The sequence below is a fragment of the Babylonia areolata genome, chromosome 20 (assembly GCF_041734735.1).
Source record: "Babylonia areolata isolate BAREFJ2019XMU chromosome 20, ASM4173473v1, whole genome shotgun sequence".
Classification (NCBI taxonomy): Eukaryota; Metazoa; Mollusca; class Gastropoda; order Neogastropoda; family Buccinidae; genus Babylonia; species Babylonia areolata.
In genome coordinates this window covers 10071495-10088328 of record NC_134895.1, presented here as the reverse complement: position 1 = coordinate 10088328, position 16834 = coordinate 10071495, and the positions used below count along the sequence as shown (strand labels likewise).

At 40.5% G+C, this 16834-nt stretch overlaps 1 protein-coding gene across 1 annotated transcript in view; it reads left to right on the top strand.

The window, feature by feature from the left end:
• LOC143295128 (putative ferric-chelate reductase 1) overlaps positions 1-16570 on the top strand; it is a 32440-nt gene extending 15870 nt beyond the window's left edge. The window contains exons 4-13 of the mRNA XM_076606692.1: positions 2786-2884; positions 4768-4942; positions 7449-7565; positions 9042-9157; positions 9488-9574; positions 10943-11020; positions 12652-12781; positions 14998-15138; positions 15604-15689; positions 16469-16570. Coding sequence (XP_076462807.1) covers positions 2786-2884; positions 4768-4942; positions 7449-7565; positions 9042-9157; positions 9488-9574; positions 10943-11020; positions 12652-12781; positions 14998-15138; positions 15604-15689; positions 16469-16570 — 1131 coding nt within the window. The remainder of the gene's footprint in view (positions 1-2785; positions 2885-4767; positions 4943-7448; positions 7566-9041; positions 9158-9487; positions 9575-10942; positions 11021-12651; positions 12782-14997; positions 15139-15603; positions 15690-16468) is intronic.
• Positions 16571-16834: the final 264 nt, after the last annotated feature.

Sequence of the window (16834 nt, the reverse complement as noted above, 5' to 3'; positions counted from 1 at the left end):
TTTTCCAAATCTTTTTAACATATGATACAGCATTTAACTTCAATATTCTTCTTCTTCTTATTATTATTATCATCATCATCATCATCATCATCATCATCATCCAAATCTTTTTAAAATATGATACAGCATTTAACTTCATTCCCATCCTCCTTTTTCTCTTCTTCCTCGTGATCGTGATTTTAATCTTCTTTTTCATCGTTCATCGTTGTTGTTGTTGATGCTGCTGCTGCTGTTGCTGCGGTGTTTTGGTTTGAAAGGAAACAAAATATAAACAGGCGAAATATTCATATTCAAACTGAAGAGAGAGAGAGAGAGAGAGAGAGAGAGAGAGAGAGAGAGAGAGAGAGAGAGAGAGAGAGAGAAAAGAGGACAGAAGAAAGCGTTTTAATATAGTGAATAGAAAAGAAATCTAATTTTCCAAATCCGTTGCACGAACGCATATCAACGCTTTGTCTTTCTTCTTCTTCTTCTTATCCCTCGAAACGGATTTAATTTTTCTAAAGAAAACTTTGTACTCGGATTTTTCAAATTTGGATAATAGTATTGTTCAAAGGTGATTTCTTTAGAATATTATAGACAGTTGTACTGTGTATACTGTGTAAATCAGACTAACTGATGATAATGCTAGTGGTTGTTTTTATTCAAAATGATTTATCTTATCCCAATTTTGGTGTATCTACTCTTTTCACTTCAATAATCATGTGCAGTTATTCTTATTAATTAGATTACTTTTCTTCTGTGTTCAAAGATATTACTTTGTGTTAAACAGGCTTTAGGTGTGGTCTGTAATCTGTTTTAATTCTGTGGTAAAATTTAAAAAAAAAGTTCTACTGAAAAAAAAAAAGTTTACAGCAAAAAGTCGTAGGTTACTGGTCTCCTCTCCCTGCACCAACCACTCTCCCTTCGGTAAACCTGCCCTCATTTTTTTCTTTAACTCACTCAGTACGGCCAGGCCTCTCTTCTCCTCTACACAGACCCCTCGGATGTCCAGTGGGTGTCTGAATGACCCAACCTTTAGCTTCCGTCGTCAGAATTGTGGTATTCTTTGTCAACATTCACCTCTTCAGTATAAGAGCCTTCCACTTGCAATAATTTGATGATGGTAACTGGGGTGAAACGCTGTTAACGTCGTCTCTTTCGCCGTTCGTATGGAGAGAGTTAACGGGCACATTCACATTCGGCCCACAAAGTGATAGAATCGTTTATGAATAAAAAATTAAAAAAAATAAAAAAGCTTTAAAATCTCCACTCCTGACGACATTCTGCGCAAGCGCAGTAACTAAGTGCAAAATTTCATGTTCACTCCACAAACAGAAGAAAAGAAACGTGTTTGTGTTTATATGATCGCTTGCTAAATATATATTAATTTAGCCTGAAGCGTTTTCCATTAAATTTTAATAGCCTTCAAAATGCGTATAATATTCTCACAGTCGAGGCGATTCCCCCACCCACCGACTTTTGAGGAAGGTTGTGCGTTTTACAAAGCAGTGTGCTTTGAAGTGTTAACAAGAAAATATACCCATTAATGTGTCATGTTTTCTTTTGACGAAGAAAATCGAGAGGTCAAAAGTGGATACTAGCATTTGTCTTTTTAATTTTTTTTTTTTTTTTTAATGATTTTAAAAATAATTTCTGTTCTTTGTAGGCTTGTAAATCATTGTGTAAACAGTAAACATTAAAGAATACAGACTTTATTCACCATTTTCGAAAGAATCATGGCAAAGATACAGTGATGTTAATTTCATATTCATGAATTAATATGTTCGATAATTTCCTCTGCATCATAGATATTGATAAGTTTTTTTCTATCTGCCTCTGATGACGATGACGATGATGACGACGACGACACTGATGATGATGATAATGGTGATGACGACGACGACGATGATGATGATGACGATGACGACACTGATTATGGATGATGATGATGATGATGATGGTAGTCTGCCTGATGTGAGCGGAAGTACGTTCTAAATGTCCGTCTGCAGTAAGGATTTTACGATTCCTCGAAAGTCACTTTACAGACAGCTTTTTTTTTTTTTTTTTTTTTTTTCTTTTTTTTTTGCGGTAGTGTGGCTATTGTTTTTTGTGATGAGGGAGTGCGTGAAAAACAAAGGGGTCAATTCACTTTTTTATAATGTTCAGGTTTGTTTTTTCAGAAATCTAGAACTTTATGAGAAAATGATAATGTTCAAGTTAAAAATACAGGCGGGTGCGCACACGTACGCACTCACAAACAACACACACACACACACACACACACACACACACACACACACACACACACACACACACACACACACACACACACACACACACATCCAACAACAACAACAACAACAAAACGAAATAAGCAAACCAAAATAAGACCGCCAACAACCAGCCATGACAAAGTGACTGAACTCTTGATGTTTTGCTGTTGTTATTTCCCCTCACCCTCTCCATTTTAGATTTTGTACTCTATCTTTTCCACATTCTGTTCTCTCTCTGTCTGTCTGTCTCTTCCTTTCTTAGTCCCCTCCCCCTTGCCCCCCCCCCCCCCGCCCCCCCCCCCCCCCCCCACACACACACCCCTCCCCCTTTTACCTCAACCGCCCCCCTTTTCATTCGAATAAACAGAAATGTCGATTTCTAATCAATAATAACAATCATCACCATGATAGAAATGATAATAATCCAAATGATAGTAATAATATCATCTATTTTCAGTCTACTATCATCATCTTAGATGAACAGACTATAAATAAATAAATAAATAAATAAAGGAACTTTCCCCTACCTGCAGGGTGAGGATGACGTGACGGAATGTGTGTTCACCGGAGGCACAGTGCGGGTCATGTCTTCCTACAACTCGGGCAAAAGCAACGCCCGATACTCAGACGGGGTGAGATAGATGGGCTTGGCCACTTTTCACGATGAATTGTATTCATTGCCTTTAGCTTATACATTGTACATATTATTATTCATGTATTATACAATACACAACACACAATACACAAACTTTTGTCTATACTTTGGTACAGAGATTTTCTTTTTGGCAGCAGCACATGTCCAACATAAGAAGAAAACAACAAACAAATAAAATGAATAAAATGAATCGAAAATAAAAAGATAAATTAAATGGCACCAATGGAAATAGCTATATACAAATATACAGATTACTGAAATTTACGTGCCTCTCCATTTCAGTCAGCCAAACCGCATTGCATATCTACCCCCCCCCCCCCCACACACACACACCACGCACACACACACCACGCGCACACACACGCACACATACACTCTCTCTCGTCCCCCCTCTCTCTCTGTCTCTCTCTCTCTTTACAAGAAATGCAACTACAAAGATCATCGTTCATTAAAAAAAAACAACAAAAAAACCCCTTATACATATTATTATTATTAGTAGTAGTTCTTTTTTTTTCTTTTTCTTTTTTTTTTAATGTATTTATTTATTTTTCTCAAGGTCTGACTAAGCGCGTTGGGTTACGCTGCTGGTCAGGCATCTGCTTGGAAGATGTGGTGTAGCGTATATGAATTTGTCCGAACGCAGTGACGTCTCCTTGAGCTACTGAAACTGAAACTGCCTTCAGCTGGACAAAGTCACAGAAGCTGGTGGCCATTGCACATGATTATTATCATGTTAAAAAAAAAAAAGCAAAAAAAAAAGCGTGGCTATGCTTATCTATGCTTTTTTTTTCCTCATAGAACCCATACTATTTTTTTGATTGATTAATGAGTATTTTATCTTTTTGCGTATATTTGCTGCCTCGGATACATATTTTGAAAGCGCAAATATCCTTTCTTCATTTTCTGTCATCAGTGTTCCAAACAAATCCTTTCTCTGCGCAAAAGCTGTATTGTAAAGAGTACAGATTTTTTTGGTTTTTTATGGGGGTTTTTCCCGCAATTCTTCGTATATTGTGCAGTTAAATATGAAATGATATTCATCTTCTGGGCTTTCGCCACACATTGGGCACACACACACACACACACACACACACACACACACACACACCACACCACACCACACCACACGTACAGAGAGAGAGAGGGAGAGAGAGAGAGAGAGAGAGAGAGAGAGAGAGAGAGATGAATATATGAAGGGGCAGAGAGAGAGTGGAGTGGGGGTGGAGGCAGTGCGTGTGTTTGTGTATGTGAATGTATGCGTGTGGGGTGCATGTGTGCATACGAGTGTGCACGCATGTGTGTGTGTACGTAAGTGCGTGAGCGCGCGCGCATGCGTGTGCGCGTGCTCGTGTGTACATGTGTGCGCATTGTGTGCGTCCGTGTCTGTGTACGTGTAATGAAAACTTTCCATTGTCTCTCTCTCTCTCCCCCGTCTCTCTATCCCCCTCCCTCTCTTTCTCTCTCTCCCCCCTCTCCCTCCCCCCAAATCTCCCCCCTCTCTCTTCCCCCTATCTCCCCTCTCTCTCCCCCCGTCCCTCTCTTTCTCTCTCCCTCTTTCTCTCTCTCCCCCCACATCTCCCCTCTCTCTCCCCCCTCTCTCTCTCCCCCCCCATCTCCCCCATCTCTCTCTCCCCCCTATCTCCCTATCTCCCCTCTCTCTCCCCCCGTCCCCTTCTATCTCTCTCCCTCTCTTTATATCCCTCTCCCCCCACCCCCCTGCGAACATCTCCCCTCTCAATTCTCCCTATCTCTCCTCTCCCCCCCCCCCACCCCCCGTCCCTCCCTATCTCTCTCCCTCTCTTTATATCCCTCTCTCTCCCCCCCCTCCCCTCCCTCTCCCTTCCCTTCCCTTGTCCACAGGGTCTGTCCAACAGGACCGGAGTGTACGAAAGCGGCACCCTGCAGTGCTCCTTCAGCAGGTCCGTGGCGGGCGACGACGGGCAGCAGGGTGGTGGTGGTGTTGGGGGTCCTCCTGCCAGGCACGACCTGACCTTCCCCTGGCACATCATGCTGGTGTGGGGACAGCTGGTGCCAGGTGTGTGTTCTCTCTTTCTCTCTCTCTCTCTCTCTCTCTCTCTCTCTCTCTCTCTCTGTGTGTGTGTGTGTGTGTGTGTGTGTGTGTGTGTGTCTATGTTGTGTGTTTTTGTCGTTCTTTGTGTCTGTGATTCGTGTATGTCGTTCCTGTGTGTGTGTGTGTGTGTGTGTGTGTGTGTGTGTGTGTGTGTGTGTGTGTCTATGTTGTGTGTTTTTGTCGTTCTTTGTGTCTGTGATTCGCGTATGTTGTTCCTGTGTATTTGTGATTCGTGTGTGTGTGTGTGTGTGTGTGTGTGTGTGTGTGTGTGTGTGTGTGTGTGTGTGTGTGTTTCTGTGTCTGTGTCGTATGTGTCTGTCGTTCCTGTGTGTCTGTGATTCGTCTGTGTGTGTGTGTGTGTGTGTGTGTGCGTGTGTGTGTGTGTGCGTGTGTGTGTGTGTGTGTGTTGTGTGTGTGTGTGTGTGTGTGTGTGTGTGTGTGTGTGTGTGTGTGTGTGTGTCGTCTTCAGGACTATCGCCACACATTGAACAAAGAAATGTTGCTGCCATGATCTGTATCGAAGTATGTTTTGTAAGCATGCAGACCAAACATTCACAAAATATAAGCCCGCAAGGCAGACACTAAGTCATCTGATATTTATGATTGATATATACCTCTCCGGCTGAAATACTGATTTGAATGAAAACAAAGACCAATCATTGCCTTTTTTTTTCTTCTCCAGGCCAAATTTGTTTGTAACATACTATTCAACTATTTTTAAATTCTGATATTAAAACGTTTTCGTGCCTTACTCTTTGACACATCCAAACGAGTCCAAATCCATGTTCAAACAAACGGTCTTGATTTGAAACACCTAGTTATCTTTACCTTTCTCCTATTGCAGCAGCATAATCTCCTATGCTTGTCCACATAATCCTGATGTCGATAGCCTAGTCAGTTTGTATCAGTATTTTACGCACTATAGAAATGAGTTAACGGATACCTGACAATTTTTACCATGAAACACCGCGTTTGATAAATGTAGTGGAATATGAATAAAGCACTTGATTGCAAATGTATGTAGGCCTACCTTTCATTTTGGTTATTTACCGTTAGTGCTATACATTCTTGCTGAATAAATTAAAAATCCATTCAATCAAGGTGTCGAGCAAGTTTCCTGAAAATATTCGCACCAGCAGAATACAGCTTCCCCAGAGATTTAAGAATGTCGATCACACTTTTATTCCCCATGTCTCCCCTCTGTGTGACTCAGTCAAATGTGTACCAGAGTGTATGTGTGCGTGATATGACCTCTCAATTTAACACGATGTTAAATAGCAAATTGTTATTATTTGTCTATGTTTAATCATAATATTATATTTTATGCCAATCCATTAACTGCGGTTATTGCATGTGCAGTGCTGTGATGATTGCATATGTGATATTTTCTGTCTTACCTTTCCAGTTGTACTTTTTAGATTTCTACTGTGATCATTTCATGTTTATGGCATTGACAATTGCGTGTGTGGTTTACTCCAGGTGGACATCCAAGCATTTCATGTCTCATGTCGATTTGTATTGAACTGTTTGTGTATTTTTTACACCAAAAATCACTACCTCAGATTTTCTCTTAATCCATTCAACCCTGGGAACTTGACAGCCTCGGTAGGCTTCCATACCATACTGATTGGGGGGAGGGGGGGCGTTGGGACGGGTGAGGGGGGGGGGGGAGAAGCACCGAAGAAAAGTGATAAGAAACTCCCGGGAGAGCTGGACAGTACAAGGTCTTCAGAGAAGAAGACCCCCTCAGTCAAGTGTTTCGGCCCTGAACTCCTTACACTCTAAGGGGGCCGGGCCGCACCCAGGTCATGACTCCTGGATGCCCTTGTATTGCCGCCTTTCCTTTTTTCTGTTTTCCTGGTCCTCAGCAGGTTCGAACCCGCGCCTCCAGGGTGGTCGCCACTTCAGGACTGAGTAACCTTTTCTGGCAGACGTTTTAACCACTGAGCCATCATACGCCTAGTTTGAGTAGGGAAAATTTCATCCTTATGAAGTTTACTTTCATTCCTCCTCGACCAGATCCAGCTGGAACTCTTTTCTGCTGCTTCTGCCATTGCCTTGAGAGCCCATGTCCTCTCTCTGCCAGAAATCGACAGCTGTTTCATGAGGCTGTGGGCAGATGCGCCCACAATCCCTCTTGCACCAATCTCTATGGCAAGGACTTTGGTTTGGAAGCCAGATTTTCCCAGGTTGCTGGCTAGGCTCGGTCTTGTAGATGGGGGCTTCCTGAATTCTGCTTTCGTAATGCACAGTGAGAAAATATAATGTTTTACCTCAGTCGTTATGTGTGGACACACAGAAATACTGTATAAGTTAGTTCCATTTCCTTACGGATTATGCCTATGTAGGAATGTGAAAACCGTTTTCATGAGGCAAATTTGGAAGCGGACACAGGGAGCAATGAGTTAATGATGAAGTATTTTGTATTCTGCACCACATCATTATTGGCTGACTCCGTTTCGTTGTCCAGGCACGGACAGAAAGCAGCAACACACATACAGGTCGGTGTCGTCCCACAAGGTCAGTCTGCGTGCGGTGGGCAGCTTTGAAACCCAGAAACTGAGCGATGCCCTCATCCATGCTCATGGTCAGTAGGCCACTGTGTCATGATGATGTGTGATGATGATACTAACAATAATGATAATGATGACGATAATAATAAAGATATAAAAACAACAACAACAACAAACAAACAAAACACACACACACACACACACACACACACACACAAACAACAACAACAAACCCCCACAACCAAATACATCGATACCACAACCACTACTACTGCTGCTACTGCTACTACTACTACGAATGTGTGTGTGTGTGTGTGTGTGTGTGTGTGTGTGTGTGTGTGTGTGTGTGTGTGTGTGTGTGTGATAAATTCCAATGCATACTACACTGCTTAGAAAATCTCCTCAGTCTTCAGACAATCGTAAGAAATTGCAGTCCACCAAACGTAAAGTGCTATTGCTCCGTCAATAAATTCTCCTCTCCGAAGTCGGTATCGACGTTTTGTTACTGTTACTATGATAATTGTTACTTTTATTGTCCCTCTTAGTATCATTGTAGTGGTAGTGGGTGTGTGTGTGTGTGTGGGGGGAGTGGGGGGGGGGGGGGGGGGGAGGGATGGGGGGTGGCTAAATACCGCTTTTGCATGGAAGAAAGCGCTGATGAATATGATTGATCAAATTTACCAAGTTGGGCATTTTCGCTTGAAATATCTCTGGAGACACTATGAACCCACAGAGAATTGAATTAAAACAACAACAACAACAATAACAACAACAACAAACGAAAAAACAAAACAAGTAACATTACCAACACCAAAATAACAAAAAAAACACACCCAAAACACACACACACACACACAAAGAAAGAAAGAAAGAAAAAAAAAAAAACCCGTTCGTGTAGCTTTATTTACGAATATGTCTCTGTTCAGTTTATTTACTTACGAGTGACTTGTCTCGATTTAGTTTATTCGCCTACGATTCCGGTATTTTAAAAAATCTTTAAATTTTTTTTTAATTATTCTTTTATATATATATATATATTTTTTTTTTTTTTCCTCGGAATGATAATGCATTATTGTGGCAGGCCTATGGAATCACTAAAGGGGCGATTATTTATGATTCTGTATTGTAATCTTTTTGTGTCTTATGTCTACTTTTAGTATGCTATTTCATGCCTATTTTATTCATATCCTTTAACTGATTTTGTGTTGCACATGTAAGGCTGTGTTGATGTTTGTATGATTTACTCTTTTAAAGGTTTCTGTTGTGTTGTTGTTATCTACTGTGATTATTTATTATACGCATGGGTTGCAATCTAAACATTTTATGTCTTTTATATATACACGTTGAATGACTGTGATTTCCGTGTATTGTTTATGTGTTTTACACCACAAATCAGCTTCTCTTGTTGAGATAATAAAGTATTATGTAATCTGTAAACATGTAAGGCAAAGAGAGCATTGCAACAGCAACAACAACAACAACCGGAAATGCATTCAGAACCTGGTGCACTGCGTAGTCAGCTTACCGACATGACGTCATTTCTGATGCAGGATGCCTGATGATGATTGCCTGGTTGACGGTGACGTCAATCGGCGTCATCATCGCACGTCACTACAAAGGGCTCCTTCAGGGTACGCAACTACGGGGTAAAGACGTTTGGTTTCAGGTGAGAATATATATATATATATATATATATATATATATATATATGTGTGTGTGTGTGTGTGTGTGTGTGTGTGTGTGTGTGTGTGTGTGTGTGATTCATTTATTAATTCGTTTATTTATTCTCATTCGGAATTTTATTTAAATATATCTGTTTACACACACACACACACACACACACACACACACACACACACACACACACACACACACACACACACATACATATATATATATATATATATATATATATATATATATATATATATGTATGTATATGTATATGTATTTATTTCCTCATTCCATTTCTTGACCCAGTCAGTGACTGTTTCAGGTCCACAGAGTCCTGATGGCGCTGTGTGTCCTGCTCACTGTCTCTGGAGTGGTCATCATATTTGTGGAGGTCGGGGGTTACAGAGAGGTTGGTGTGGTAGAGAGCGCCTGTCTGTCTGTCTGTCTGTCTGCCTATCTGTCTTTCTATCTGTCTGCCCCCCTGTTTGTCTGTCTGTGTTTGTCTCTGTATCTCTGTCTCTCTCTGTCTTTGTCTCTCTGTTTTTCTCTGTCTCTCCCTCTCTCCCCTCCCCCGCCCCCCACACTCTTTTATTTTCTGAGACTACGTACTGTTACACGCTAAAGGTAGCACATTGTTAAGGGCCGAAACACTTGACTGAGGGGGGCTTCTTCCCTGAAGACCTTGTACTGTCCAGCTCTTCCTTGAGTTTCTTATCATTGTAAACTAACGGATTCAGAAATTCATTTGAAATAAATCATTCAAAAAGCGCCCCACCACCGTCATGAAAAAAGAATAAGAAAAACAAGAGAGGCAAGGCCTTCAAGACTCACTTGTGATACACAAAAATCCAAGCTTTTTATGTATTGAGTATAATTTCAAAATGTAATGTTTAAGATGAGAAAGATCAGTTTAAAGCGAATTAAGTCCCCTAGCATTAATTACAGAGTAATTTCCCCTTTTTACTATCTGAACCAAAACGTTTGCAAAATAAATAAAACTTCCATGCTTAGCAAAAGAAGTTCCTGTTTGAACAAAAAATGATAATAATGGCTGCTCTTGTTGTTGGTTCAGAATATCAGATCAAAGTGCCAAGTTTAGAGAATACAAAAAATATAAATATAACAGTAAGTGCAGTTTGCATATAATTAGGCTTCATTTTTTATTTTTTGTGCCCATCCCAGAGGTGCAATATTGTTTTAAACAAGATGACTGGAAAGAACTGAATGTTTCCTATTTTTATGCCTAATTTGGTGTCAACTGACAAAGTATTTGCAGAGAAAATGTCAATGTTGAAGTTTACCACGGACACACAGACACACACACACACACAGACACACACACACACACAGACAACCGAACACCGGGTTAAAACATACACTCACTTTGTTTACATAAGTGAGTCAAAAATAAGTGAAAAGGAAGGGGGAAGGGGGGAGAGGGGGGGTGGCGGTAGGGGGGGGAGGGGGCGGTGGTGGAGGGGGGGAGGGAATGATTTTTATAGTTGCTATGCAGAATGCCACTTGACGCACGGCTACTCTTCCTCCTTTCGTTACGAGAGGGAACAAGAAGAGTTGTAGTTCGTGGCTTTTCCAAAATTAATTGTTGTGCATGAGTGATGATGATGACGATGATGATGATGATGACTACCACGAAGACTACGGCGACACGGATGATGAAGATAATGGCACTGACATCATAATAATAACTTAGAAGAACCCCAGATCTTTTGTGGTTGAGTAGAAATTAATAGTACGTGTTTCAATTTGTTGCTTTCAGATTACCAGTCGCACAGATATGTTCTCACTGATGCATCCTATTTTGGGTCTGATTGTGACGGCTCTCGCTATTTTGAACGTGAGTGTGATATGTGAGTGTGATAACAGTTAATACAACGGAAAGAAAACTGCAAATGAAAACAACACTATTGCATCACTGGATTGCTTTTTTACTACTACTACTACTACTACTACTCCCCCTTTCCCTATCCCGTAGTCTTGTGGACCGTTGGGGCGCCACAGGTGATCTGGCAACCAGCATCCTCCAATCCTCTCGGTTTTCTGACCTCCTGACTGTATCGCTCAACCTCAAGCCCGTCCATTCTGGGATGTTGTCCTCCCATCTCTTCCTCTGTCTGCCTCTCCTTCTCCCTCCTTGCACTGTGCCCTGCAGGAATGTCTTGGCAAGCCCTGATGATCTCGTGACATGGCCATACCATTTGAGCTTGCGTCTCTTGACCAAGGTCAACAGGTCTTCGTAGGGCCCAATGACTTGCCTGATTCTGTTTCGAACTTCTTCGTTCGTGATATGATCTTTGTAGGAGATGCCCAGGAGTCTTCGAAAGCATCTCATCTCAGTGGACTGTATTCTCTTTTCGATTTTAGCTGTTAAGGTACTACTACTACTATTACTGCTACTACTATACAAAATAATACAATACAATGCAACACAATACAATTCAACATATTTTTTATTTATCCGATTGAAAATTACATGTGCATTCAAAGACTCGTCATTCACACCAATCACTCTCTCAGCCCGAAGTCGAGTCTAACAAATATATGAACATTGCAACATTTAATTTAAAAGTGATAAGACTGAATATGATATGAAAGTGACAAAAACTTGATACCTTGCTTTAGAACACTGTAAGCGAAATTATAACATGTATTAAAAAAAAAAAAAAAACCCACTAAGACGCGCTATTTCCAGTAAAAGAAATTATAACATGTATCTTAAAGAAAAACTAAGAAGCGCTATTTCCGAATAAGAGACACTATGATGAAATTGTCATTTTGTTATTATGAATTCTTTAGTGGCATTTTGCGTCATAAAAATATCATATTCTTGGATGCCATAAAAGAGATAATATGTTTTTAATTTCATCACAAACAATAAGAACCACTACTCCAAGTTATTAGAAATTCTTTTAAAAATGCCGGTACAGAAGGTAAAAGTACTACTGCTACTACTACTACTACTACTATTTATATTGATATGCACTTGTATGGATCTTATTTCTACTGTATCTGTGTTTGTGTATGATTTTCGATTTATGTTCGTATCCTGTTATGTACTATCTCCCCAATATTCCTTGTGACCCCGGTACACTTGGTAATAAAGACATATTCTATTCTATTCTTCTACTACTACTACAGAATTGATTATGACGACAGAATTGATGATGAGAGATTTTACCTCGTACGTTTTGCACCACACGAGGTTTGGTACCTTAGATCCGAAGTTTTACTCACATTGATTATACATTCTGCCTACCTTCCAGCTATATGAAACCAGCTATAATAAACGCCACGTGGTATGTTTTTAGCCAAATCGTCGCACTGTTTCGACGAATGTCATCGTCTGGAAAAAAAAATGCTGACATATTTGATGTCTATGAACAGAAGTTTTATTCGTATTCGTTACACATACTGTATAACCACCAGCTCTGACGCCGGTTATGATAAACACCACGTGGTATTTTTCAGCCAATCATCGCCCTGTTTCGACCAACGCCGTCATCTCTGCGGAGACCAGTTTTCAACTGGGTGCATCGTTGCATCGGCACCGGCGCTCACATCATTGGTGGTAAAGAGTTTGCAGCGCGGCCATTTAGAAGTGGGCTCCTGTCAATACTGAATGATTTGTATTTGTATTTGTATTTCTTTTTATCACAACAGATTTCTCTGTGTGAAATTCGGGCTGCTCTCCCCAGGGAGAGCGCGTCGCCATACTACAGCGCCACCCATTTTTTGTTGTTGTATTTTTTCCTGTGTGCATTTTTTTTTTTATATTTGTTTTTCCTATTGAAGTGGATTTTTCTACATAATTTTGCCAGGAACAACCCTTTTGTTGCCGTGGGTTCTTTTACGTGCGCTAAGTGCATGCTGCACACGGGACCTCGGTTTATCGTCTCATCCGAATGACTAGCGTCCAGACCACCACTCAAGGTCTAGTGGGGGGGGGGGGGGGGGGGGGGAATTTCGGGGGCTGTGCCGTGATTCGAACCAGCGCGCTCAGATTCTCTCGCTTCCTAGGCGGACGCGTTACCTCTAGGCCATCACTCCACTATAATTCCCTGCTGTCAGTTTGTCTCACTGTGCACACAACGCTCACATTTTTGTGTGGATATCTGTTTCTTCTACACGATTTCCTTGGGTAGGGTGCATCTTCGACCAATTTTCTAATCTTGCTGTCTGGCGAAGACTTGACAAATATTGTGCTCATTGGCTACACATGTTCCTGGTATATTTGTTTGACACACACACACACACATACACACACACGCGCGTGCGCGTGCATGCACGCACGCACGCACGCACACACACACACACACACACACACACAACACACAAAGTACTCATCCACGCGCGCAAAAGCACTCATGTCCACCTGAAAGAGAAGGAAATAAGTATTAGTGAAAACTTGCTTGATTCAAATCACTGAAGATACAGCAGGAAATGAAATAAATAGAAAAGACTCACTTGTGCTTCGCGCTTTATCCAGTCAAGGAATCATGAGGAGAAAAAAAACAAAAAATAAAAAACACAGAGAAGATATTAAAAAATTTTTTCGTTGAAACGTGCTCTGTATTAGAAAAATACATATGAAAGAAACTTGGAAGAAAAAAAAATGATAAAAACAACACACACACACACACACAAGCATGCCAGCGGGATCGAACCATGCATGTTCAGTTCCGAAGCAAGCAGGCTAATGCCCACTGCTGCAGCGCATCTGACGTCATTTGACTGAATTTAGTAATTAAACCAAAATTGACGTTTTCTTCTTCGTGAGACAAATAGATGTGATTGTAGTGGACGAAATAACGCTGTTTAAGTCATGTCTTTTGTGTGTTTTAGTAATATCTCGATTATTCTTTTATTTCGGCGGTAAATGAGACGTTGCCATCGCTACAAGCCCACCGCAACACATGGTAGAACTCTAGATCTGCACTGACGAACCAGTCTACAATGTGCTGAAAGAATCGCTGGATTCAGTTTTTCTTTTATGTTTATTCCAGTTAATTCAGTGTCAACTTTAGAATATTCATATGCAGTAAACACGTCGATGGTGTAGTTAGCATGACTGTATGGGTTATGTCCAGAATTTGTATTTCTTTCCTTTTAATTGTGAACAAGAAAAACGATGTCGTTGTCTTCGAACACAACCTGCTTTCTGGTTGGCCTAACTCAGTGGGAAGTGGTTTTTAGAATTTTCGGATTTCGGAACGTGTATCAACGAAATAAACCGATAATGATTCGGAAATACTACTTAATTCAGGAGACTTACAACCTGTTATTGGTATGACTGTGAAGATATTTTTTTATGCTATGTTTAAGCCAAATTTGGTATTGGCAGACAAAGTATTTCCAGAGAAAATGTCAATGTTAAAGTTTATCACGGACACACACACACAGATCCTAACACCAGGTTAAAACATACACTCACTTTGTTTACATAAATGAGTCAAAAAACCAAAACAAACAAAAAACAAAACAAAAAAACAACAACAAACAAACAAACAAAAAAAAAAAAAACAACAACAACAAAAACACAACAAAACAAACAACCCCAAAACAAAACAACAACAACAACAACAACAAAAACCCGAAAAAAAAATGAAGAAACAAAAAAGGACCATAGGGAAGCTAAAAAGAGAAAAGAAAAAAAAATAAGGAGGGGGGGTGGTCCGGGGGGGGTGGGGGGGGGGACGGGGGATGCGGGGGTAGGGGGGGGGGGACGCGGGGGGGGGGGGGGGGGGGGAGTATTCATGTACATAGCCGGTGACACTAGCAACAGACTCTGTAAACTTCAATGCATCCCGTTTTCAGTGGTGACAATTGTCTTCGGAATGCTGTTGAAGAAGGTGTTAGCTCCCATGTCGATGCTCTTCGCTCTGGGAGGTTTTGTTGTCTGGCACGTCACCATGGAAACCATCTTCTTTTGCATCGTCTTCTCCAGAAAGCAGAAAAGTGAGTGAGTGTGAGTGTGTGTGTGTGTGTGTGTGTGTGTGAACGTGTGATATGATGCCACAAGATAATTTGAACATGAAAAAACCCCACATAAAACAACAACAACAAAAACAACTAAAGTTAATTTCATTGTCAATAAATGTACCTGTGTGTCGTAGTTTTTTTGGGTGGGTGGGTGGGTGGGGGGAATGGGGTGGTGGTGGTGAGGGGGTTGATATCAGAAGGAAAAAAAAGAAAAAGAAAGGCAAATAAAGTGAAATAAGCAAACAACTAACACTTCCACTTTATTTTTTTGCTTTTTAGAGAGGGGGTGATACTGTAATTCAGCTGCTCATCGTTCTGCTTCAGCAGTGATATATCTAGCGGTATGGTTTTGTTTTAGACCATATTTTCTTCGGTTTCTCATCATCGTTTAAATGTCCTTATAATGATAATAATTCATCATCTATGTGTTCTGTTTGGTAGATGAAAACAAGCGCCACTCTTCCCGATCTTACGCCGTTCAAGACAAGCAGGACACTGTTGACGACAACAGACAGCGGCCTGTTAAGGTATGGATCTGTGTGTGTGTGTGTGTGTGTGTGTGTGTGTGGGCGCGCGCGCGCACACACACACACACACACACACTCACACTCACTCACTCACTCACTCACTCACTCACTTTTCTGCTTTCTGGAGAAGAAGATGTTAAGGTATGGATCTGAACCCACCACCCTGCCCCCCACTATCCCCCTCCCCCCCAGAAAAAATCCCCCAAAACCACGAGAATCACTGTTCTTACTGCCTTTTGGTCTGGTTGTTGTCGTCGAGGTCACCATGATCAAAACTCCTTCTTCTTCTTCTTTTGCTTATCATTGTTAAGGATAATACTGATAATAAAATTATCATAATAATAATAATAATAATGATGATGATGACGACGGCAACAACAACAATAATAATGATAATACTGATAACAATGATAACAACAACAACAACAACAACAACAACAACAACAACAACGATGATGACGATGATAACAACAACAGCAACAACAACCATCATCATCATATAATGATAATAATATAATGATAATATGATAGTAACAACAATAATAATCATCATCATCATAACACTACTACTACTACTACTACTACTACCAATAATGATATTAACAATAACCAAACAACAACAACAACAAAATAATAATAATAATGATGATGATGATGACGATGATAATAATAATAATGATAATGATAATAACAGCAACAGCAACAACAATAATAATGATAATAATGATTATTATCACATGATGTCTGCACTTTTTTTTTCTTTTTCTTTTTTTTTCCAGGTGAGCGTGTTCCAAGAAATCCTACTGATGATGCACAGCGCCGTTGCCATAGCAACTACAATCTTTCTTATTACCGTCTTCCTCTCCAAACACGAGCACTGAACCGAATCATAGCAGTGTGTATGTTAAAAGGCACGCCGCGGCTTATCTGCTATCCTTGAAAATAAAACAAACAAAATAACCCTTGTCCCTCTCTGTCTCTCTCTCTCTCTCTCTGTGTGAAGTAGAAGTTTGTTGTGGGACGTTTATTTGCTTTGTTAGCATTTCTATGGCTATTCACGCATTGTTTGATGTGTTCTTTCTTGTCTTCTTCATTGTAGAACCGTAATAATAATAATAATAATAATAACAATGGATACTTATATA